General features: G+C 40.0%; 1 protein-coding gene across 1 annotated transcript in view; it reads left to right on the top strand.

Moving 5' to 3' along the window:
* The window catches only part of CCDC6 (coiled-coil domain containing 6), a 120,189-nt gene that overhangs the window by 84,809 nt on the left and 10,630 nt on the right, over positions 1-24,750 (top strand). The window contains exons 4-7 of the mRNA XM_003903922.5: positions 9,707-9,810; positions 11,656-11,816; positions 17,695-17,851; positions 20,241-20,341. Coding sequence (XP_003903971.1) covers positions 9,707-9,810; positions 11,656-11,816; positions 17,695-17,851; positions 20,241-20,341 — 523 coding nt within the window. The remainder of the gene's footprint in view (positions 1-9,706; positions 9,811-11,655; positions 11,817-17,694; positions 17,852-20,240; positions 20,342-24,750) is intronic.

Here is a 24,750-nt window from a genome sequence, read left to right as displayed (position 1 = left end):
AAACTCACTGTGTTCCATCTTGTAAGACTTTATTTTGAAGCATCAGATGCCACATATAGATCAACTTGTTCAGATGATGTTACATGATGGGAGGGGAAAAACTCAGTGTATTTCCTGTGTCAAAGGAGAGGCAGCTCGTCATGATCCAGTGACGTGCGTCTTTTGGTTATCCACTGGGGACAAAGACCTTGCATGTTAAATTGAAGGACACTGGTGTTCTGCAGTAGAGCAGTCAAACCCAGAGATACTGTACTGAGACTTCCTAGTTGTAATTGTGAAATGCACAGGTCTTTTTCTCTATGATCAAAACAAGAATTTGCTCGATGACTTAGGTGTTCTCCCTAGCTGAACACACAGCAAATGAATGAATGGCTAAGTAAACTCGTCATCCCTATGTAAGGAAGTTGGATGAATGTGGTAATGACAAGAAAGAAATGATTTATCAAGGAAACTTCCATTTTGGATAAAGAACATCAAGTTTGTCCAAAACTTCCATTTTGGATAAATCACATTAGGGCAAGAGAAGTTGCCCTGTCGTTTTCTTAAAGAAGCTTGTTTTAACTTTAATAATATTTTGGACTGGGAGACAACAAAGTCTTGCTATTGAAGCAGGATATTTCCCTGACCCCTTCGCAGGAGTTGTGACAGTGGTGTCTCATTTACTCAGCCCACCACTCTCAACTCCAGTGTGGGAACTGGAGTGAACAAGTGCTGCCACCGGCTGGCTGCTTAGGTACTGGCAGGGAAGAACTCTGTGCTGGCCCCATAGCAGCGTTTAGGTGGGGGTGCCTGTAACTCCTGAAGCCCCAGAGGGCGTATTACAGTACTCTTTTAGTTCTGCTGTCCGTGGACGGCTTAAGTGTTAACAGTTCAGTGGCCCCTTGCCTTTTTGCGTGAGTCGGCTGCCCTCCACCAGCGAGGGCAAAGGGCCAGTGTGACAGCCTTTTGTATCTGCACTCGTAGCTCCCGAGCTCTTGTCTGGCATCCAGGAAAAATGAGGTTGCACGAATGAATTGAAGGATGGGAAATATGGGGGATTTTATTGCCGATGAAAGTGGCTCTTAGTGGGAAGGGGAGCTGAAAGGGGGATGGGGCAGGTAGGTAATCTTCCCCTGAAGTCTGCCTGGATTCTTCTCCAAAGTTACGCCGCAAGCTGTCCCTCCAAAGTCACGCCGCAAGCTGTCCCTCCAAAGTCAAACCACTTCTCTCTAACCTCCAGCAGTCTACCGGCTGAGTCTGGGTTTTTTTGTTTGTTTGTTTGTTTGTTTTTATAAGCATTGGGTGGGTTGGGACAGGGCCATGGGTGGTTTAGGAAAAGGCAACATTCGAGTGGAAAAACAGGGATATGAATTCTCACTTTGAACTGTGGTTTCAGGCTTTTTGGCTTGAGGATAGGGTTTTCCCAGGGACCTGCCCTATTCTGCCTAGAATTTCTCTGCCCCCCTGTCCCTGTCCCTGTCACTGTGTTGCCCAGGGTGGTCTCAAACTCCTGGGTTCAAGCAGTCCTCCTGTATGAGCCTCCCAAGTAGCTGGAATTACAGGCAGGCACCACCACACCCAGCAAGATGCTTATTTTAGGTAATAGTCTGATGGTAGCCACTGATCTGATAGTATATTTGCAACAGTTACAGATGTCATTTCTTTCCTAAGGCATTCTCCACTGAACTGTTGATGTAGTAAAAGAATGTATACACAATACTGTGAAACTTGCTTTCCCTCAATGGCAATTGTCTGTTAAAAGAATTCCCTTGAGTAATGAACCCAGTATGCAAATTTCTGTAATATTATGTTGATGTCAAAGTGATGAAAATGTTAAGACCAGAAACGGTATTAATCTCAGTAATTAAATGTGTGTCTATTTAAAAAGTTATTTCTCATTGAAAGCAATATTTATTGAACTGATGATAAGTTATGAAATAGTATCATTTTCATGTTAATAATGGCATATTAATATTGTCCTGAAATTATATCAGTTTCAAAGAACAAATCTAATTCTTACAGGAACATAATTTTTTAGAAGAAAAAAGATGTAAGCTGTATTAAGGTTATCTCTGAGCTGTCCGGAAAATTCTGTCTTCCAAATAACTGAACTTTCACTGTCATTTATTCTTCTGAAGGTTGATTGGCTCATTCTATATTTTAAATATGTCAGATAATACCGTACTAATGGATTGCTGTTTTTGAATGTACTATTACTTCAGTTACACTAGGAAACTCAGTTTTTTTAAGATTAGATATCTATTTTTTTTCTATTATAAAAATAGCAGATGTTGATTAAGAAATTGGGCAGGCCAGGAAAAAATAGGAAGATAAATTATCAACAGCATAACTTTCACCCAAAGGACAGTCATATTTATCTTGCTGTATAGTTCTTTCTGATTTTTTTGTGTGTATTTTTCCTTTTGCCTGTATTTTAGATATATGTAGGCAAGTTTCTTTTCAATTATAACTTTGACCTTCTAGTCTAGAAAGTGACTGCTCTTCCTCTCCCTTTTCCTTGCTCCTCACTGGCAGACCTCTTCGGCTCTTTCTGTTCTCAGCATTGCATGGGCCGTGTGATGACCTAGAACTTGTTCTTAAAATTCTGAGAGCAATCACAGCTTGATTAACCAAATAGACACCTGGGAGGACGCTATGGTCTATGAACACCTGTCTTAGCTTATCTGTAACACAGACTGACTACTTGTTTTGTCTTTTTTTAAAAAGACAGTTTTCCAGAATGCAAGGGTCAGATGTCTTCCACCTTAGGAGAATTGCCAGGACTGAGCAACATTGCACTGATCACCTGTACAGACAGCTGACACAGACGTTGCTCGTTTTACCTTAGTTGTCTCCATTGCTTTACTTTGTGAAGGCTTTGCCAAGGACCACTGTGGTTTGCTCTCAGCTATTTTCATGTCAGATGCACGTAATGTATTTTAATAGCCCCCTCACAAATTCTGTTAGTCATTCTTTCCAATATATAGGCACAATCTGGATTAACTCAGATGTGTGGGAAAATAGGATGGAATGAGGTAGGATCTCTTATTATCTCTGCTCTTGTAGTAGAAGCAAAACTGTGACCATTTTTCTGACTTTGATTTAGTTTTGAATAAGTATATATTTTGAAAATACATACTTATATTTTCCCAGGTGATGTTGATGTACCCGCAGGTCAGCACTTTGAACACTTGAACATCTATGAAATCACATAGTAAAGTGATAGGAGATGGGGCTAAGCTTTTAATGGCCTTTAGACATAGCCTTTAGATATAACCTAACCTGGAAGGCTTTGGGAAGTTGTTGTGTTAAATCCTCAACACACTGTTGTGTTTTCTTAGGACTTGCCTCTTATTAAAAAAAAAAAAAAAAAAATCTGTCCAGCTTAAGAGTTTGGTTAATGTGGGTCTTAAAGCATTCTGCTATCTTTTTCTTTCCTTTTTTTTTTTTTTTTTTTTTTTTGAGACAGGGTCTCGCTTTGCCACCCAGTTTGGAGTACAGTGGCACAATCATAGCTCACTGCAGTCTCAAGCTTCTGGCTCAAGAGATCCTCCTGCCTCAGCCCCTTGAGTAGCTGGGCCTGGAAGCGCGTGGCACTGCATCTGACTCATTTTTTATTTTTTTGTTGAGACGGGATCTCACTGTGTTTCCCAGGCTTTAAGTGCCTGGCAAACTTTGTGTTCTATTTATATGATAGCCTTTATTTCATAGGCTTCCCCTTCTCTTTATTATGCCTGGATTAATGCATGCCTTAGTTATAATGGACTGCTTTCCAAAATTTGTTTTATAAATCAGATGTTTGGGTTTCAAAACATATTTTCCCATAGTAATGATGATAATATGGTACTTAGACTAAAACCTTTCAAAGCAGATTGAAAAGTTTCACTAAAACCTTTCAAAATCCTATAACTGAGTATAATATTTAGCTAGAGTTCTCATCCGACTTTTTTGCCAAACATTCCTTACTCCCACCCCAGCATCGTAGTCCTCTTTAAATGGAAAAATGCAATAGTAAGAAAGAACTGTGGTAGCATTGAGAGCCACCTCTCGGCTGCCCTACTCCCTTTCTGCTTCTTTGGGTGGTGGTCAGGATCTGTCTACTGAGAAGACACAGGTAGGACTGGCTGTGAATTCAAATAAGCCAGATGCATTTTTATATATTGAGTTTATTCATTGAAGAAGTTCTAAATTTATTTTGGGAACATAATAAGAACTCCTGGTCTGATGCTAATTAACCTGCAGTGAAAAGTAGAGCTACTCAAGAGGAGTAAAGAATTTGGCAGTTCATTGAACTGACTTAATTACAAAACAGGCTTTCCAATGAATATTCAGCTCCAATGAATAAATCAACTATATCCCTTGGTGCTGGGTGCTTGTGGAATAATCACAGTACGGGACTTGAGTTACCCTGAGAATTAGATGTTTGGTAAGGGATGAGTGGGGTACATATTGCATGAATACCAATTTTTTTTTTTTATGTGATCAGATATTATTAGAAAGGATGTGGAAGGGAGATTATTACAGATAGAGACCAGCATATTGAAATCACTGTATCACTCAGCTTTTTACACCTGAAGCAAGAATTTCCAACTTATTACCCTGGAAACTTAACATGTATTATGAGATTGTGCAATGACCAGGACACTAAGCATTGAAAATCTATTTTTACTGTTTTATGTTCACTTTGGCTCTAAATATATAGGATTTGGAATTAGGTGGGAAGGAAGTGGTGGGGACACTGATAAAGAACTTATCAAGCCTGTAATCCCAGCACTTTGGGAGGCCAAGACGGGAGGCCAGTCGTGGTGGTCAGGAGATCGAGACCATCCTGGCTAACACGGTGAAACCCCGTCTCTACTAAAAAATACAAAAACTAGCTGGACGAGGTGGCGGGCGCCTGTAGTCCCAGCTACTCGGGAGGCTGAGGCAGGACAATGGTGTAAACCCGGGAGGCGGAGCTTGCAGTGAACTGAGATCTGGCCACTGCACTCCAGCCTGGGCAACAGAGCGAGACTCCGTCTCAAAAAAAAAAAAAAAAAAACTTAAGGGGAAATTAACCAAGGGACTCAATATGATTTCTTCTAATTTCTCTGCTCTTTAATGTCAGCCAGAGCTCCTCAGCAATGCTGAAAAGTTGAGATTTTTAAAACTGAAAAAACAAGAGGCCCTGCTCTTTGCAGGGTTAAAGATAATATAGAGTCCTATAGCACTGCCAGTCTATGTAATGAAATACGGTAAGTCCTCACTTAACATTGTCAGTATAGTTCTTGGAAACTGACTTTAAGTGAAACAACATATATGAAAATCAATTTTACCAGAAGCTGATTGATATAAACAAGAGTTAAGTTCCTGTGACATATTTCTGGTCACAAAAACATTATCACACTTCTAAATAAAGACCCGACGTAATTCTAATGTTAAACATTGAAACAAATGTGAGTTATGCCTATATTAAAGAAAGATTAATGAAAACCATTAATTACCCCATTTTTAGTGAATCAGTGAGTGATGGTCATAGTAGTGATGTGTTAAATCAAGGATAAATGTTTGCAAAGTAAAAATTGTAAGGAGCACCTCCTCCCAACTCACAGTTCAAAAGCAAATCGAAACAATTACAGCGGCTTGCTGAACACTTGCATACTGCATCATTGATTTTCATGCATTTGTATGATTGGCATATACTTTATGAATTTGTATTTTATAATAATTTGTACTCATTCATTTTCTAATGTGCTTATTCCAGTTCAGATCAAGGGTGGCTGGAGCCTGTCATGGCAGCTCAGGGCACAAAGCAGGACCCAACCCTGGACAGGGCACCAACCCATTGCAGGACACACTTATACACACACTCTCACTCACTCCAGAGGGACCATGTAGACATGCCGATTGCACATCTTTGGAATATAGAAGTAAACTCGAGTATCTGGAGAAAACCCTCACAGACATAGGGAGAACATGTGAACTCTATATAGACAGAGGCCCCACTGAGAATCTGCTTTTTTCTTCCCCCCTCGTCAATGTTATAATAACAGGACGTTGAACATTCAAGGACCTACTGTACTTGAGAATCCACACTGCTGAGCTGGGGCCTCCTGTGTTGCCTGCGTCGTGGAAATAAATTAGTAGAGCAAATTGGGACAGCAAACCCAGGTTTCACACCCAGAGTGCCTGGGTTTGCTGAGGTGGGCAGTAGATAGCTGGTAACTCTACCAACAGATGCCAGGAAGGAGCCGAGACTCACATAGAGCTCCACCATGTTTCCTGATCTTGTCTGTTTCCAAAATTGCTCATAGACTCCCTAAACTGCCCTTATTTCCCTGGCATCAGCTACCCCCAACTCTGCTACTCCCAAGTATTGTTGGCAAAGGAGATAGGCCCACAAACCACAGCATGATTTGCTCTAAATCCATGTTTCCCTCAAGTTCCTCTGTAATTGCTGGTTGGACAGGACCCAGCAATTTTGGCTGCCATGGTGACCAATATCCGTTCCTATCTTGGTGGTATGACTGCCTGAGTCATGTCGTCTTGCAGGCTAGTGGTTTCCTCAGTTTTAAAATGATGATTTGCCTTGCTGCTTCTAGCTCTAAATATGTGTGACAGAACTAGCTCTGACTGAAGACAGCTACTGTCTTGACACTGGGCGGGGAATGACAGAATGGGTAGGTCAGAAAGGGACCTGAGGCATCATTCAGGCCAAACTTCTCATTTCATAGATGAGGGCATCGGGGCTACAGCAGCTGAGTGACCTACTCAGAGTCACATGCCTCATTAGTTACATATGGGTAAAGACAGCTTTGTCTTGATTTTGCTTCTCAGAGTTATTGATTAGTGTTACGAGTATTTACTCTAAAAGTAATTGAGCATGCATTTCTCCACTAAACATCATACTGCAAAATGATGCCTGCTTGAATTTTTTTCTTGCTTATCAACTATCTCTACCTCCTATGATGCTTTTAAACACTGGAATTGGGATCCTTAAAGGTAAATGCCTCATAGTTATTTGTTTAAATAAACATAATTCTGAGGCTAGAGGCAGTGGCTTATGCCTGTAATCTCAGCACTTTGGGAGGCCAAGGCAGAGGATTGCTTGAGGCCAGGAGTTCAAGACCAACCTGGGCAACATAGCAAAAACTCATCTCTCCAAAAAGAAAAAATGAGCCAGGTGTGGTGGTGTGTGCCTGTAGTCCCAGCTACTTGGGAGGCTGAAGCAGGAGGATTGCCTGAGCCCTGTGGGTTAAGACTGCAGTGATCCATGATCGTGCCACTGCACTCCAGCCTGGGCAACAGCATGAGACGTCTCAAAAAAAGAAACGAAATGAAATGACTGTTGATCGTACTTCAAAGCTTGGCCAAAAAGTATGATGAATGCAGAGAATCACGAAGTTTAATAGGAGTTATACAAGGGTTCCAGAATTTCTCATTGTTGCTGCAGGTAGGAACTGTTTAACATTCTGAGGAGCATTTGCACGTTAATGGGGTCCCAACTTTGCAGCACAATATATTTGACTTATTTTGACACCCTGCACCTCCCCCTTTTTGCCCTTGAATTTCTCTTCAGAATCACATTCTGCCATGCAAAAACAACATATTTTGAAACTCTGTTTCCAGTTTGCTATGTAATCATGGCTTATTCACTTGTCAAATAAGCCTTCTAATACATATTGATGGCCTATAAGGTGCCAGATGTTATTCTAGATACTGGGGATACACCAGTGAATGAAACAGACAAGACAAGTCCCTTGTAGAACTTAACATTCTGGAGGGCTGGAACAGAAATGGAACGGATATCCAAATATAGTGATTATCATAGCCAAAAAGTGTTGAGTGCTTTCTAAGTGCCAATTAATTATCAATGGTTTACCTAGATTTACAAATGTAATGCTCACTGTAATCATATGAGCCAGACATTATTTTTGTCCCTCATTTTGCAAATGATAAAATTATATCTGGTTAATTTTCTCAACATTTTCTAACTAGTGATTGATAGAGCTGGGATTTGAACCTAGCCATTTGGCTCAAAGTCTATGATCATAAGACAGAAGTGTAATTACAGGAGTCTCCCCCCAATGCATTGGCTACTGTTTTGTGACTGTACGTAAGTTTGTAGGAAATATTTTAAATATTCAAATGGCCAGTTGTTTCTACAGCTATTTTTATGGCTTTCAGAGAAAAGCCTAGAGCTCTGTCATCATATGAGAGTGTGCTTCCCATCTGCTTGAGACCTCCTTTTTTCTCTAAATTTAGAACGTGATGATACCATTATCCTTATATCATTTCCTCTCAGGTCTTGATTGTTCAGGTTCTAAGGCAGCTGATTTTATGCATATTCATTCTGGTTCAGATGTGGAACAAGTAGCTGCTCACCTTCATGTGGCTGTCCTGTGCTCCTGTGTGAATATGGGCGAGTCTTTTGCTCTCTGTGAGCTCCTTAAGGACCTTGGGTGGTGTTGGTAGTACCAGTCATCTCAGGGGATTGAGATTGGTGCTTCTTAAGACTAAGCTACCAAGAGTTTCAGAAAGGGGAACGTCATTTGGCTGTAAAAATAAAACCACACTTTGGATATTCTGATGTTTGATTGCTTTAAAAGACTACATTTTATTCATCTTTTTGGTTCTGCCTTATGTATACACACGGGATCTTTGGATGAGGAGCTTGCCTCTGTGACCCACTAAGGAAATGTGAAATCTATTAACATCTTTGTGCAATCAAGAATAATTTGTTGACTCAACCGATGAAATGGTGAATTGCCACTGGTTGAAGAAATAACATGGAGACAGTAGCACAGGCTCTTTGCATTAAGAAAATTTTGTTTTAATTGTTTAATACGTCAAGTACAGAGAATGATAGAACACATGTCCTCTACTCATTGCTATGAAACCTTATTGCACTTTCAGTCTCTCTTACCAGCCCTCTTTTTCCACATATCTTTTTTATACTATTTCACAAGTATATAATTATTTGATTTACTGTCTTGACTCCCACTAAAAGGAAGATCCATGAGGGCAGAAATTCCTGACTCCTTGGTTCACTGCTATGTCCCCATTATCCAGTCATTGTTCTCAGTATTTACTACAATATTGATTAATTGAATTTTCCCATGTTTGCTTCATTGAAATAGAACACTGTTGGGGTTCCCTCCCCAACTGCAAAGCCTCCCACCAAATCAAATTTTCTTCTTTCCGTAAATCCTTAGAGTAACCAGTATTGTGGATTTGGTGTTTATCATCTTTTGTGCATGTTTTTATATTTTAGTACATGTTTATTTATCTCCATTAGCCAGTATGTAGAGTTGTTTGGGAGCTTTTAAGAGTTGTTTATATAAATAGTAATATAACCTTTCTGACTTCTGTAAGAGACAAGCCCGGAAGAGTAACTCTAAGCCCGGAACTGTAAGGGACAAGCCCAGAAGAGTCCTGATATGACTACTACACCAAACTCCCCTAAAGACCTCTCTGAGGAGGACTTTCCACATGCCTCGAATAAATGCGGAAACAAGGAATGCATTTCATGTGCCAGACAACAATTAAGCATTAACATCCGAGAATGAAACTGTCTAGTTTTTTTCAAAGTTTAAGAACTAGAGGCACTTAATATGTTTGTGCCAGAAAATTGGCCACATGCTTGCAGTTTTCTCCAAGAAAAGGGGTCCTAATTGTTCAATCAAAAAATATATTAACAAAGTATAAGTGGCCTGACATTTTGGCAACACTTTTTTCCTTCCTTTAGTTGAGACGGGAGAAGATTGACCTTGAAAATACATTGGAACAAGAACAAGAAGCACTAGTTAATCGCCTCTGGAAAAGGATGGATAAGCTTGAAGCTGAAAAGCGGTTTGTTTAGTCTTGCTGTTCAATATAGGGGGTGTGTGTGTGTGTGTGTGTGTGTGTGTGTGTGTTGCTGTTCTGGGTGTGACTGAGGGAGAGCAGTAGGACACCTTAATTCTTTGGTGATGCACATCATTTTAATTGGCCAAAGGAAAAAATATGTTGAAAGCCTTCTGAACTATTCCCATGTTGGGCACCTCTTTATTGTTTGCTATCATGCTGTCCCAGTAGAATTTATTTTCATTTGGTGTTACAAGGCTATGATTAGTCATGCTGCTGTTGTTCACCTTTAAAGTCTTTTCAAGGATGGTTGCAATTTCAACTTTCCACCTTATTGAACTGGCTTCCTCAGTTGTTTTCTAAAGTATATAGGGAATACTATGTACTATTATTTATACATCTCTGGAATTTACTTTATTAGGAAGCCTGAGATTTTAATAGTAAAATTGTTTTAAAGCCTACTGTAAAGAAATACCTTTACATACTTAAGACTAGGATTCTTTGTGTAAAATGTATATACTTTCAAGTGGAATGTCACTCAACAGCAAACATTTCTTAAACCCCTTTGTGCAAGATAGTTAGGCCCTCGTTTTCGAGCACTGAGTACTCTGGGAGTGTATGGGGCAGGGCTTGTAAGAATGGGAAGAAGATTCTGTATGTGAAATGTGTGTATGGGTATAAAAAGTGAATTTTTAAAAAATGGTCATTAATCCATTTCACCAAGATCTTTTGTTTGCTACCCAGAGTCTTTCCTCCTTAAGTATTTGGTTTGGATGCATATTTGTAATTGTTTTGAGTTCATGTCTACATTTGCAAAATATAGGCATACCACATAGCTTTAATAAAAGTGAAAATTAGAGCTATATCTATAAGAAATACTTGTATAATCATATCCACTGTGCTTTGCTGATACGTATTATTGTAGCAATACTAACAAGTTGAATTATGGAAAGTCATTCTATGTAATAAATGCAGGAACCATTATAATATTTTAACACACTATTTTTCTCAAGGGTAGACCTGGATAGAGGTAACTCAGTTTGCTCTTGGACAAACTCAAAGGTACAAAGTAAAAACAAAACAAAAACCCCAGCAGCTATGGAAAGGGATTTAGAGATCTGTTGCCAAAGGAAGACTTTGTAGAAGGCAGTTGGAGGTTTTACATGTATTAGTGCCAAATTATTGGATTGAACAGTATGGAAGTTTTCATTTTGTAGGTCAAAACCATTGAATATCATCATTCAACATAAAAATAATTGGTAAAGAAGGTGGCACTTTTAATTATTAACCTGATAATTCTGGTTTTGTTTTTAACTTTTTACCTTTGCTGTGCCCAAAAGCAAAGGGCACCTAGTCCAGTTTGCCATGCCCTTGCAATTAGTTTTGCAGGAGGGAATTTTAGAAGTTGAGTCTCTATGTTACTTTACCCTCCAAGGAGATTCATAGTATCTTAGAAGATAAGAAAGTGGAATTTCCTCAGCATCTTCATGCACTAAACCCAAGAAGTTGAACATTGAGTCAGCAGATAATTCTAAGTGCATACTGTATTCCAGGCATAATTATCAGATCCAGATGTTAAATAAAGACTTTTCAGTATTGTTTAATTACCAGTAGTCATTTAAAAGGAAAAAAGGAGATTAGAATCAGCTCTGCCCTTTGGCCTGAGATAAGAGCAGACCAGATAAGAGCAACCAGAAGTTTGATATAAAATGGGCAGAGGAATTAAGCAACCCTGTGAATTCTGGCAGTAAACAGGAGCTTGCTTTCAAAACAAACCTGCCAGCTAGTGTGTTGTTTTGTCTTTTCAAGGAAAACTGTTTGTCATTATTGAAATGTTTTTTTTCAATGAAGAATCCTGCAGGAAAAATTAGACCAGCCCGTCTCTGCTCCACCATCGCCTAGAGATATCTCCATGGAGATTGATTCTCCAGAAAATATGATGCGTCACATCAGGTTTTTAAAGAATGAAGTGGAACGGCTGAAGAAACAACTAAGAGCCGCTCAGTTACAGCGTACGTAGCCTCTGGTTTCACTAGTTTTATGCCCGTAGAATTAATGACTTTACCAAATATAGGGTATTACCAATATTGAATTACCATTGAATATGCAGTAATTAAATTCATATATTACTGATGCATGTTTACCTAAGTTTATTATCCTGGAATGGATTCTTTTTTTTTTTTTTTTGAGTGTTATAGTAGGGGAGAACAAAACCATTTAGAATACTTCCAGAAAATAATTCAAGTAATTTCAGCAACATCCAGGATCACAGGTAACATTTTAAATCTTCTCTGCCATGTTTATCTCTAGGACTGTGCTGACAAAAATATTGAGCAGACCTCAAAGCACTTTCAAAATATTAAGGCAGAGAGTAGTTTACCTTCCTTACTACTACATTCAACCTTAGCTGACATTTGTTCATGCTATTTGAAGAGTAAATGCTTTTGAAATGTATACTTAATATTTTGGAAGAGGCTAAGATGTTGAATTGAAAAATCAAAGGACTAGATTTCTGAATACTTGATTAGGTCCCTGTGTAGTTTCTTGGGTCTCTCCTATTTGTTTGTTTTTGGCTGTTCAAATTTATTTTTTTGAACAGATAATTCAGTGAAAGGTATGCAGTGAAAAAAATGTGTCTTCCTCTCATTCCTAGTCTCTAGCCACCCTATTCCCACAATTTATGCATTTGTACTGTATTCTTCCAGATATATTTCTATGTAAACTTATTTATACAAATACAGTTGACCCTTGAACAACATGGGTTTGAACTGTGCTAGTTTACTTATATTGTGGAATTTGTTTTTCAATAAATACAGTTGTCCATTCGTATCTGGAGGTTCTGCATCCAAAACCAAAGATGGATGGAAAATACAATATTCATGGGATGTCAAATCTGTAGGTGTGGAAAGCTGACTTTTCCTATCTGTGGGTTCCTCAGGGCTGACTGTGGGACCTGAGTATGCACACATATTGGTATACTTGGGAGTCACAGGTTCTGAGGGACAGCTGTAGTAACACAATGAACACACTCCTTTTTACACCTTTCTTTTTTCGCTTACTATGCATTGTAGTTTTTCTCCTGCTGATACACACAAAGCTGCCTTCATCCCTTATTTAAAGGCTGCATAGTATTTGATTGTATGGATATGCCATAATTCAACTAGTTCCATACCAGTGGCCCTTTTTTGGTTGCTATGCTACAACCACAATGAACATTTCTGTACACATGTTTGATACCTGTGCAAGAACACCTTCAGGGTGGATTCCAGAAAGTGGATTTGTTGGGCCACATGGAATATGCATTTTAAAAAGTTCAGTGGTTCTTACCTTTGTTTTCTTCTCTGAAGTTCCTTACAAATTCCTGTGCCGTGGAGCATCTGGGATGGTGCATCAGCATCATCCTTGGAGCCTTTGAGAAATATGGTGTGGTACTTTGCTATTTCTGCTATTAGAAATTACCACAAACCTAGAGGCTCAAAACAATACAAACTTACCATCTTACAGTTCTAAGATGGGACTCGCTAGGCTAAAATCAGGGTGTCATCAGGGCGGCCATCCTTCTGGAGGTTGTTGGGGAGCCTGTTTCCTCGCCTTCTCCAGCTCTAGAGGCTGCCTGGATTCCCTGGCTCGTGGCCCCTTCCTTGCAGTCGTACCACCCCACCTCTGCCTCTCTTGTTACATCTTCTTTTCACTCTGATTCCCCTGCCTCCCTTTATTAGGATCCTTGTGATTATGTTGGGCCCACTCTGATAATCTAGGATAATCTACCCATCTGAAGCGCCTTAACTTAATCACTTCTGTGAAGGCCCTTCTGTCAAGTGAGGTTAGTAGCATTTATAGGTTTTGGGGATTAGCATGTGGACATCTTTAGAGAATCACGATTCTAGCACCATACAGGTTTCTGGGCTTACTCCATGGAGTAAAAAAGGGGCATATTAAAAATATATGTATAAGTAATCCTGATGTGAACCTCAGGTTGATAATTACTATGTGTGTTCATTCAGTGAAAATCAAATGAGATATATCAAATAGTTATAAAATATTAATTATTTTAAGATTTTTGAGTTTTTACCATGTGAGTACACAAATATCTTTCAGCACCTTCCTGAACTCTTTCCAGTGCTGTCAGTTTGCATTTTTCCTTCTCATTTATACTGCTCCATTGTGCCCCTAGCAAAAGTTTTAGAAGGAATTTGGGGAGAATTTATGCTTACTACTGTCTCCATACTGCACTGTTTAGCCTGTGAAGAGACTGCAGATACTAACAGAGGCATTTGTAAGTGCTATTTCCGATTTTGTGAGGACAGAGAAAGCTGAACTAAAGAAGCAGCAGTGGCACTTAGCTGCTTGCAGTGATTGGATTGGGCCTAAAGGATGTGTTAATGACTTTTCATCATCCATTCCTTGCATTCTCCTTAGGTTAGATGACCTGGGCCTCTTTTGGATGCAGCTGTGGGAGGTGGCTCCTCATCCTCCAAGCCTGACTGCATCTGAACTTGAACGTCTCTCTCAACAGTTCTCAGTAATGTTTGAATGTTGGCATCTCCTGGCCAGCTTTTGATAGACCAGTGGCTAGGACTTATCCTTGGAATTCTGACTTAATGGGCTTGGGGTATGGTCTGGGCACTGGTATTTCCTAACCATGAACTTGAAAGGGAATGCAAGCCATGCAGACCTTTGGATCATTTGGGAGCTACCTCTTTGGAATCTTTGTGGAAGTCATCCTCAGTTCACACCATCTTTGACTAAATAGAGTAAATCCTTACTTCACATCATCCTTGGGTTCTTGGAAACTGAGACTTTAAGTGAAACAACTTACTGTATAACCAAACCAATTTTACCATAGGCTTACTGATACAAAGAAGAGTTAAGTTCCTGTGGCATACATATGTTGTTTCACTTAAAGTCACAATTTCTAAGGATCTGTGGATGATGTTAAGTGAGGGCCTACTATATTGGGAGATGGCTGTAGACCTGGGGAGATACAAGCTGTGGCCCCTAAGTACTAGGGAGCTCTGTGTGCAAGAGGAAGGAGGAGGACTCATAGGAACAGATCCAGTCAGGTGATGCTGTGTGCCAGCAGGGGGCAGCCAAGGAATGCTCTGGTGACAACCTTCTGTGTATGAGTCTGTGACACCAAGAGGTGTTGGGCCTGGTGCCTTCTCTGTGCCTCTGTCTTCTAGGTCAATTGCTGAACTGCCAGGAAGTCTTCCCAGCCAGTCACTGCAGGGGACATTCTTATCTATAGATATATTGTTTAAGGATCCCCCTGCTGAGTTCCCAACCCCCCCCACCCCCGGCCACCCCAGTGCTAAAGGATTGCCGTTTTCTTTGAAAGACAGTGTTCTCTGGTTATTGTTCTTGGAGCCTCACTAATCGTTAATTCTGCAAAGGATTCCATGGCAGTCTCCAGCACCTTTCCTGTAAAAGGCATTATAAGATTCCTATTATGGAAAAGAAGGTCAGCGTGCTCTGACAGTCACCCTTCTAGTTCTAGAAACAGCAAATACTCCAAGGGGTCAATCTTTTGTTTCCTGTAGAGCTAAGTGAAAAATTCTGCATGCTTGCATATTTGGGATGAAATAATTTAGTCGTTTATATTAAAAGTGTACTTTGTAAATATTTTCCCAGCATGCCTTCAATTAAAGAGATTTTTGCGTCTGGATTAGACAGCAGGGTTTCTGGCTGTGTTGAAACAGCCAAGGGATTTAGTGTTTAGTGCACGTAATAGTGTTTAATAATTTTGATATTTTTATTTGAATTTCTAAAATAAGGATATTCAAGAGCTTTTGTATATTCTGTAATGATGCTGTCTTGGAAACCATTGAATACTTATCAGAAGTATTTATTGGCTAAAATGTCAGACTTTTGTAGAGTTGCTTAAAACTAAAACTAATTTGATGGGCATTGAGAGTTGAAATAGAGTCAGTCTGTGGGAGAAAAATGTTCAATGTGGCATACAGCTCCTTCCTTCTTCCCTAAATTTGGACCGAACTGACAATATGGAACAGCAGCCTACAGGAAACTCTCTTAGATGTGCTTATGGCCACTCTGAATTTGTAACTGCTTTTCAGAAAAGATAAGTATATGGAGATTTTACTTTTCCCAAGTTCATTGACAAAGACAAGGAAAAGAAATGAAGCAAGAAGATGGGTAGACACCACATTTTGTATTAGATAATTCTGGTTACTTGGTAGCAGATTCTGCATGAGATAAACCAGAAAGGAATGGGGGCGGCGGGGAGGTTGTCAAAAGAGGAAGGAAGACGTGTTTTTCTTTTTTTGGAAGGTTGCGGATTATGGCACAGAATCTTGTGAAGAATAACCTCAGAAGGACAAGAGTTTTGATGGCTCCAGGGAACTTAGCTGGAGGAGACCCTGGATCCCCATAAAGATGTCAGTTCCCCATTTCAGATTCCTGGGAGAGGTGGTCTAAGTGGCTCAGCCTGGTTCCAACATCTAGTCCCGGAGCTAGTCAGCTCTGTCCTGGGAGATGGGTGCTGTAGCAGAGACCTGGATTTGTGGGGGAGCTCCTGAGGAAAGGGTATTTGTCATAAGCAAGATGCCATCCCAGGAGGTGCCAGCTATATACAGGTCTTCACCTGCCCTCTGTCGTAGCATGTGCGTGAGACAGGGTGACAGACAGCCACACACATACCACAAATTAGACTTGGAAATACTAATCTAAAGTTTTCTGGTTTACTATGTCAATGTCTATTCTCATGAAAAGAATGTTAACTGTTATCACATGTGTTCTAGTACAGTGGTTCTTGGTGTGCCACCACCGCTGTGCACAGCGGGGATGCCAACAGGTGTCACAGGTTCCCCTAGATGGCTCGCTGTGTCTGGAGTTGAGAGGCAGCCAAATTGAGGTCTGCCCGTGGGCAGAATCTGGGCCTCCCTCCTTTCCCAGCTCCAGCAATGTAGAGAAGAGCTCTGGTAGTGGCTACTTGTAGACTCAGCTACAATTCCACCATTTCCTTGTCTACTTAAAGCACTTTAGAAAGCAAATGAGGGGGACTGACAATGCCTAACTTGCCAACACTGCCTTTTATATTTTTTTCTAAATGCAAATCATTGGTAAACTTTTATACTTGAGATAAACTTTAAATCCATATCTCATCTATGTGCAGGAGAATGAGAAAGACCATCTTTTGGCCGGGCGCGGTGGCTCAAGCCTGTAATCCCAGCACTTTGGGAGGCCGAGGCGGGTGGATCACGAGGTCAGGAGATCGAGACCATCCTGGCTAACATGGTGAAACCCCGTCTCTACTAAAAATACAAAAAACTAGCCGGGCGTGGTGGCGGGCGCCTGTAGTCCCAGCTACTCGGAGGCTGAGGCGGGAGAATGGCGTGAACGTGGGAGGCGGAGCTTGCAGTGAGCCGAGATCGCGCCACTGCACTCCAGCCTGGGTGACACAGCGGGAGACTCCGTCTCAAAAAAAAAAAAAAAAGAAAGACCATCTTTTTTGTTTCTTTGTTTTTTGAGACAGAGTCTTGCTATATTGCCCAGGCTGAAGTGCAGTGGCTCAGTATTGGCTCACTGCAACCTCCACCTCCCGAGTTCAAGGAGTTTTCCTGCCTCAGCCTCCCAAATAGCTGGGATTACAGGTGCCTGCCACCACGTCCGGCTAATTTTTGTATTTTTAGTAGAGACTGAGTTTCACCATGTTAGCCAGGCTGGTGTCGAACTCCTGACATCAGGTGATCCACCTTCCTCAGCCTCCCCAAGTGCCAGGATTACAAGTGTGAGCCACCATACCTGACCAGAAAGACCATCTTGTAACAATTCCCTCTGTCTATGGCATAGGGGCTGAACTGAAGTCTCCTTTTTTCAGATTTGGATATGATTGCATGAAACATGGTTTAATTGAAAACTCTGACTTTTCAGATTCAGAGAAAATGGCACAGTATCTGGAGGAGGAACGTCACATGAGGGAAGAGAACTTGAGGCTGCAGAGGAAGCTGCAGAGGGAGATGGAGAGAAGAGAAGCGCTCTGTCGACAGCTCTCCGAGAGTGAGTCCAGCTTAGAAATGGATGACGAAAGGTGTGTGCATGTCCTGTGAGCCTTGTTTTTGTTTAAAAAATAAAACCCAGGTTCTACAGGGGTTTTCTTTGGTATCCTGTTAGGTGTATAAGGGGATAGCTTAAATATGTATTTATTGTGCTAAGGAATGCCACTGCATTATAACAGATGCTGAGAATGGGATAAAGATTGAACATTTTCCTTAAACACAAAAAGATGAAAAAAATCACCTCTAAAATTATTTGGTGGGGAGAGAAATGGAGACAGCGTTATATTAGAGAAGCAGCAGAGTTTGCATTTGTTGTTGAATTAGTTTAATCCAGTGTTATATCTGTTTAAAGCATGGGCACATATTAATTCCTGTACTGTACAAGGATAAAGCAAGCTATAGTGCAGCTCGAGGAAAACAGTGCATTTATAGGTTGAAAAGAATCAGCAGGGACACAGGTGGAGGTTGTTGAAATCCCAAGGACTTGTCTTAACACACTTGATAACTTTTGAGCCATTTTGTAGCCACTTAAAAAAAAAATAAAACTAATGGATTGTATTCATCTGTTCAAACCTAAGCAGTGAATCCCCTCATTGCCCCACTGTGAGTGATCTGGAATGAGAGACCCATCCTTTGGTTAAGTAGCAGAAATGGTCTCAAGTGTTTGTGCCTCATCCAGTTCTCCTCCCTCTTCCTCCTCTCTAAACTTGGGATAAGGTAGTGGTAAGAAAACAAACAAATATAAATGGAAAAAAATGTTTAATCTGCGGAGAAACCCAGAAGTTAGAGAATTACATTTCTGCAAGGAAATTCTCCCTTCTGGATCAGGGATGCCCTGGCATTACATGGGCCATATCTTAGTGTGAGAGGTAAGACTGAGTATTCTTGGGGGTCCCTCCAGCAGGACTGGGCATTTGGTGTCTGAAACCAGGGCTACTCATGGCTGTGACAAGTAGTACTGTCAGTTGATGCCAATACAAGCTGTCTGAAACATATAGACAGTGTTAGCACATCCGCATTCTGTTTCTGTTACGGAATATATTTAGAGGACTAACAACGCTGTTGATCAGTTTGCTGTGGACAGTGACATTATTGTTTAAAGAAAAATTTAAGATTATCTGTAATGAAAGTCTATATTTTTATAATGAGAAAGAAAGGAAAACAATAATGGTTATCCTATTTTAAATACCTATGTGTATGCCTCTTCATTGGGAAATAATAAAAGATTATTCTTTCTCAAAACTTTGCCTTTATAAAACTACAGTTCCCTATTCTTTCTAAAATCTATATCCCTTAAGAACTGTTTGACTAAAACTGCCAGCTAGAATACTAAATAGCTTATTAACTACCTTCAGATACAGATCATATATAGCATCTGGGACCCAGTTTGGGGTAAGATACACTCTAAGGAAATAATGTCTTCTGACTGCAGTGTCACTAAAGCAGTTTCAGCCTTCCAGATAAATATTTTTTTCCAGAGCCGGTATTCATTTCAGAAAGTTTGCCCTACCTTTTGTAGGTCAGATTATCCACAGCTGCCCAATAAATACTTTCCCTACTAGGAACAATGATACTACATTTGGGAGAAAGAAAATGGTCCAGCATTTAAGAGACCACAAGATGCCTCTTGTCTACTAGTGGATGTGTAGAGTACAAGAAGTTCCACCTGTTGCCACTAGGGTGGGTCGCTCGCGCAGGATGGTTTATCAGGAAGTCTCTCAAGCAGAAATTTCTCCTCGTCAGCGCTCCGTGCTCGTTTCACAGAGCATAAGCTGATGTTCCTGATGATCACACTTCAGCATTTTCGGGTCTGATGTGACTTCTGAATCCAGGAAAAAGGCAGACTCAGCATGGTGTGGCTAAGCGTGACCTGCTGTAGGTGTTCAGTACTCAAGTCTCATTAAATCCTAGTGTGTGACTGACTGTCTGTTAAGCAGGACTTGCTTGTAAACAGTTGATACTCAGTTCACAGGAATAAGTATCTGTAGGCTTTAATTTTATGACATAAATCTCAGAGGGCTTGCTTGGTTTTGAGTTTCAAATAACAATGTAAATGTAGGCACTAACACGTGAATATCTTTGTAACTCTTGGGACAGTGGAGGTGAATTCCAGCATAGCTGTTGTGTGGTGGAGGAAAAACTGGTCCTCTCTGTGGTGTGGTGCACCTCTTTCACCCGGCTTCTATCCTGAGCTAAAACATCCTAGATCTCCCAACTGGTACCCCTTGGAGTGAGGTTTGTCAAACAGCAGAGTGGTATCACTCAGGAGTCCATTTTATAAATGCCTTCTAACTATAACATCAATCTAAACATTCAGGATTTTGACCTCAAGGTGTGAACCCCAAACATTTTCTCCTAAAAACTTTCTTAAGGACTATTTAAATACAGGTGGTTTTATCATTTCCTCCTCTCTCCTCTTAGGTATTTTAATGAGATGTCAGCACAAGGATTAAGACCTCGCACTGTGTCCAGCCCGATCCCTTACACGCCTTCTCCGAGTTCAAGCAGGCCTATATCACCTGGTGAGCATATGTGTTTGGCTATTTTGGTGACTGATTCCTGGTACATTGAATAGGCAACCGTGACTATGCTCCCTTCTAGTGTATAAAAATCTTGGAAACAGATAATAATCATGTCTTTTTCAAAAACATCAAAAACTCATCACTCTCAAGGCTAAGAGTCTGAAAATTTTGAACATAAATGCTATAGTGTCAGCTGGTGGTTCTCTTCTTCTTCTTTTTTTTTTTTTTAATCTAAAAGGAATTTGACTTTAAAACACCTTTTTAAAATGAAGAATGTCTTTGACTATGATTTTCAGTGCTGATGGGTAGACAAAAAAGCCTTAGGTAGATTTTCAAGATGCATCATAGCACACCTTTTACGGGTTCTTTTACAATATTCCACATACATTAATCTCATTTTTGTCCTCAGAATAATTAATGTAGGCATCATGTTCCCCATGTTAAAATGAGGAACCAGCAATTCAGAGGGTCACTACTGGTTACACAGCCAGGAAGGGGCAAGGCAGGGCCTGTCTGTTTACAAAGCCTGTGTGTTCTTTCTAGCATGAGCTGCCTCCTGATATTTCCACTGATTGGTGAGTGGGACCTGGCCCTAGTAGGCAGGCTGCAGAAGAGGGAACGAACTTCTGTCAGGAACGAACTTCTGTCTGCTTCTGGCTTTGCCCTCACAGCCTTTCCCTCAAAGGCTTGCTTGTCTCCATCTGACCCCAGAAACTCTTTCCTGAGCTCTGTGGCTCAGTACCAGCACAGCGTGGGGCTCTCAGGCCAGGAAGACAAGTAACTGATCCAGTGAGAGAGAAAGAGGAAGCAGAGGGTGGAGTGGGTGGCCAGTGGAATAGGGGGAGAAAAGAAAAGATGATGGGCCAAAGAATCGCGTCTTGTTACCAAAATAATGAGACTGATTTTCTTTGGCTTGCTGGTAAGCAGATTTTCAACGGAGTTGGGAGAAAAGTGTGGAGGGAAGGGTGACAGAGGCAGAGTTTTGCAGCAGAATAGAGTGGGGTGACTGCTTTGAAGGATGGCAGCATAAAGTTTTTATAAAGTGAAACAGCTTTGCATCAGGATAACAAAAGTTCACAGCACTGTGCTGCCGTTAACTTTTTTTTTTTTTTTTATTTAAAGAGGCAATCAAAAGATAAAAGTCAAAAGTCTAGTACAAAGGGAGGCCGCCTTTGTACCGATGGGCCAGTGTGCTCTCTGGTGTCAGGCAGGGGTAAAGATGCTGATTGCAAAGCAGAAGGACTTTCTATCAGAGATCAGTGGCGCGATCATCACAACTTGTTCTTGCCAAAAGGATGTTCCCAAACCTGTTTCTTCCACCCTCCAGTGCCATTAAATCTCTCTTCAGAAGCTTCTCTTCTAGCTGCCTCTCAGTTTTCCCAAAATAGCACTTGGGTTTCATTACCATGATAAAGGTCTTTTTGGCCTTTTGATTTATTGATGTAAAAGGAAGTCATGAGTCAGGAAGAAGTAAAATGGAGGATTATTTCATTATTTTGTGATAGTGATGCTGATTCATATTAAATATAATTTAATACCCTGTTTGATTTATTTAAACCTAAAGCCTTTGAGGCATGTAATTTCCGATTGATTAAAAAGATTGTTGCAATCGTTGAGAAAAGAAAAAGAACGAATGTCAGACCTTGGTTTGGAATATTCCTTATATTTTAACAAAGATTCTTCAGAAAAATCTTACTCTATTTACGTAATTTTTACTTTCACTGTGCCTGTACCTACATCAAGTGTGAGGCTTGCTTGGATAGGTAAGCTATTTGACTTTTCTTAAACTATGTCATAAGTAACACCTAGATTTTTTCCTTACAGCTAGCCTAAATGAGAATATTTTTATCCTGTTTTAAATTCTATAACATCACCAAAGGAGATTTTATCTATTTGGCAGCAGAATTACTCTATTCTGATCTAGTACATTGTAGTGCTATACATAGTGGTAGTAGATCACCAAAATCTGAATATTCCAGTTTTCTTTTCACATTAGTTTTTATTGGAAACATTTGTGGCTCTGAGTATTAAGAATATCTAATCACTTCCTTAGTGGAAATACGCTGTTTGAATAGCATTCATTTCCATTTTAAACATATTGGCTCTGAATTTTCCTCCCTTTCTGGTTGACGTTGGAAATCTCGTGTTTTCACTAACTTGTTGAAGTATTGGAAATTACATATTGAAAATGTACTTGAAAATATGTAGCCTAAAACTAAGAAAGAGTATCATCTTTATTATATTTGGACTGCTTTTATGAATTATATATAAGAAGAGTGTTATCTTTTCAGGTTGTCCATCATTTTATGCAGTGTAATAAAGGACATTCTCAGCCTGTTTTGATGTGTCTGAATTAAGGATAGGTGATAATGAGATCTAAAAAATAGGTCTGCACCGTCATAGCAATGAACATACCCCGCAGATAATGGTTTCGAATTCCTTTCGCCAATTGAAAGAACTAGAGCTATTTGGAGAAATGAATATTTCTCGAGCTGGGGCACAGAATGTATGAGATGAGCTGGGTGAGATATCTTGTAGTGCAAAAGAGTAAAGAAGTGCCCAGACAACAAAGTGATGAGGGTATGTCAGAGGGATACAGGAGCGCCCAGACACCAAAACTGGAACAATTTGAGCAGTATTAATTACTATATTATAACATTATTTAACATAATAAAATATAATTCAAACATCAAACAAATATCCAAATTCCATACTTATATGAATAAATGATGAAATAAATAAGGGAGAAGACACAAATCCTCACGGAGAGCATTCCAGATAATATATGTAGATATTCCATCCTCAAGGAGGTGGAAATAACTCTACTCCTTAAATGTGGGCTATGCGACTGTGGGGTCAAGTATAAGATGAAAACCTGGCAAAGGAGATTAGGAAGTTGCTACCAGAAAAGTGGAAAGAAAATTGATATATGATGTCACTGAGGTCAAGGCAAAGAATTTCACCAAGAAGGGATTGTTCAGCTGCAAGGTCAAGTAAAATTAGGAGTGGAGATCTGTGATGGCGACTGGCAGCACAGAACTCACCGCTGACCTTAGCTAGAGCAGTTTGTGATGGAGTGGTAGGGACAGAAGCCAGATCAGATAGAGTTAAAGAGGATATTGTATCTAAATTGTTTGAATTTTAACAAGGAAGATGTTTTCATATATAACTTGTATGTGTCAAATAGGAAGAAAAGGTGCCTGCCTTTAATTTGTTTCCACAATTTTTTTTTTCTTTAGCAAAGATATATTAAAACTTGGGGGCTGGGCGCAGTGGCTCACGCCTGTAATCCCAGCACTTTGGGAGGCCGAGACAGGCAGATCACAAGGTCAGGAGATTGAGACCATCCTGGCTAACATGGTGAAATCCTGTCTCTACTAAAAATACAAAAAATTAGCCGGGTATGGTGGCAGGTGCCTGTAGTCCCAGCTACTCAGGAGGCTGAGGCAGGAGAATGGCGTGAACCCTGGAGGCAGAGCTTGCAGTGAGCTGAGATCGCGCCACTGCACTCCAGCCTGGGCAAAAGAGTGAGACTCCGTCTAAAAACAAAACAAAAAAAAACTTGGGGCAGTCAGAAGGGTATAATAAACCAGAAATAAAATCCAGAATTCTTTCATCCAAAGGCAGTGTTAATGTTTTAGTGTTTTCAGGTGTCTCCTATCCTACCCCTTGCAATTTTCCTTCAGGTAGTTGGTTCCATACATATTATGAAATGCTTTTGTGTCTTGTTTTATATTGCTTAATGTGTTTTCTCAGTCATGAGTCGCTTTTAATTAATCATTTTTTAAATTTGCAGTCTTGACAGTGAAATAAATCTTAGAATTTTGGCTTTTGTTAATACATTTCCATATCAAAGCAAAAGAAGTTTATTCCAGCAAAGACTTGATATAAAACCGTAGGACTATACTTAGTAAGCTGGTGTTTGTGGTTTGGCAATGTCAACTTAGATTTTGGTGGGGAGGGGTTATCCTTTATTGTATTCCTGGGTCAGAGGGTGAAGATGCGTGATAATTAGAACTTAAGGAAAAACAAAAATCAATAGTACATGGTTTCCAACCTCTAAGAGCTTGTAATCAACAGCAGGGCCTATAGAAGTAAGTTTAAAAAAAAAAAACTTTAATACAAGGCTAAATGTAATAAATTGCATAAATTGTGTATATTTTATACCTTTTAAAAAGTTATGTAGTTAAACAAATGGCAGTATGTCTATTCAATGGAATACTGTTCAGCAATAAACAGATTATTGACGCTTAGAACAATTTGGGTGGATTGCAGGGGCATTGAACTGAATGAAAAGACCTAATCTCAATGGGTTACCTACTATAAGATACCATCTCTACAACATTTGCAAAGTGACAAAATTATAGTGATAGAAAACAGATCAGTCATTGCTAGGTTAAGATTAGGAG

This window comes from Papio anubis, chromosome 11 (assembly GCF_008728515.1).
Source record: "Papio anubis isolate 15944 chromosome 11, Panubis1.0, whole genome shotgun sequence".
In the NCBI taxonomy this organism is placed as follows: Eukaryota; Metazoa; Chordata; class Mammalia; order Primates; family Cercopithecidae; genus Papio; species Papio anubis.
This window is presented reverse-complemented; position numbering and strand designations above follow the sequence as displayed.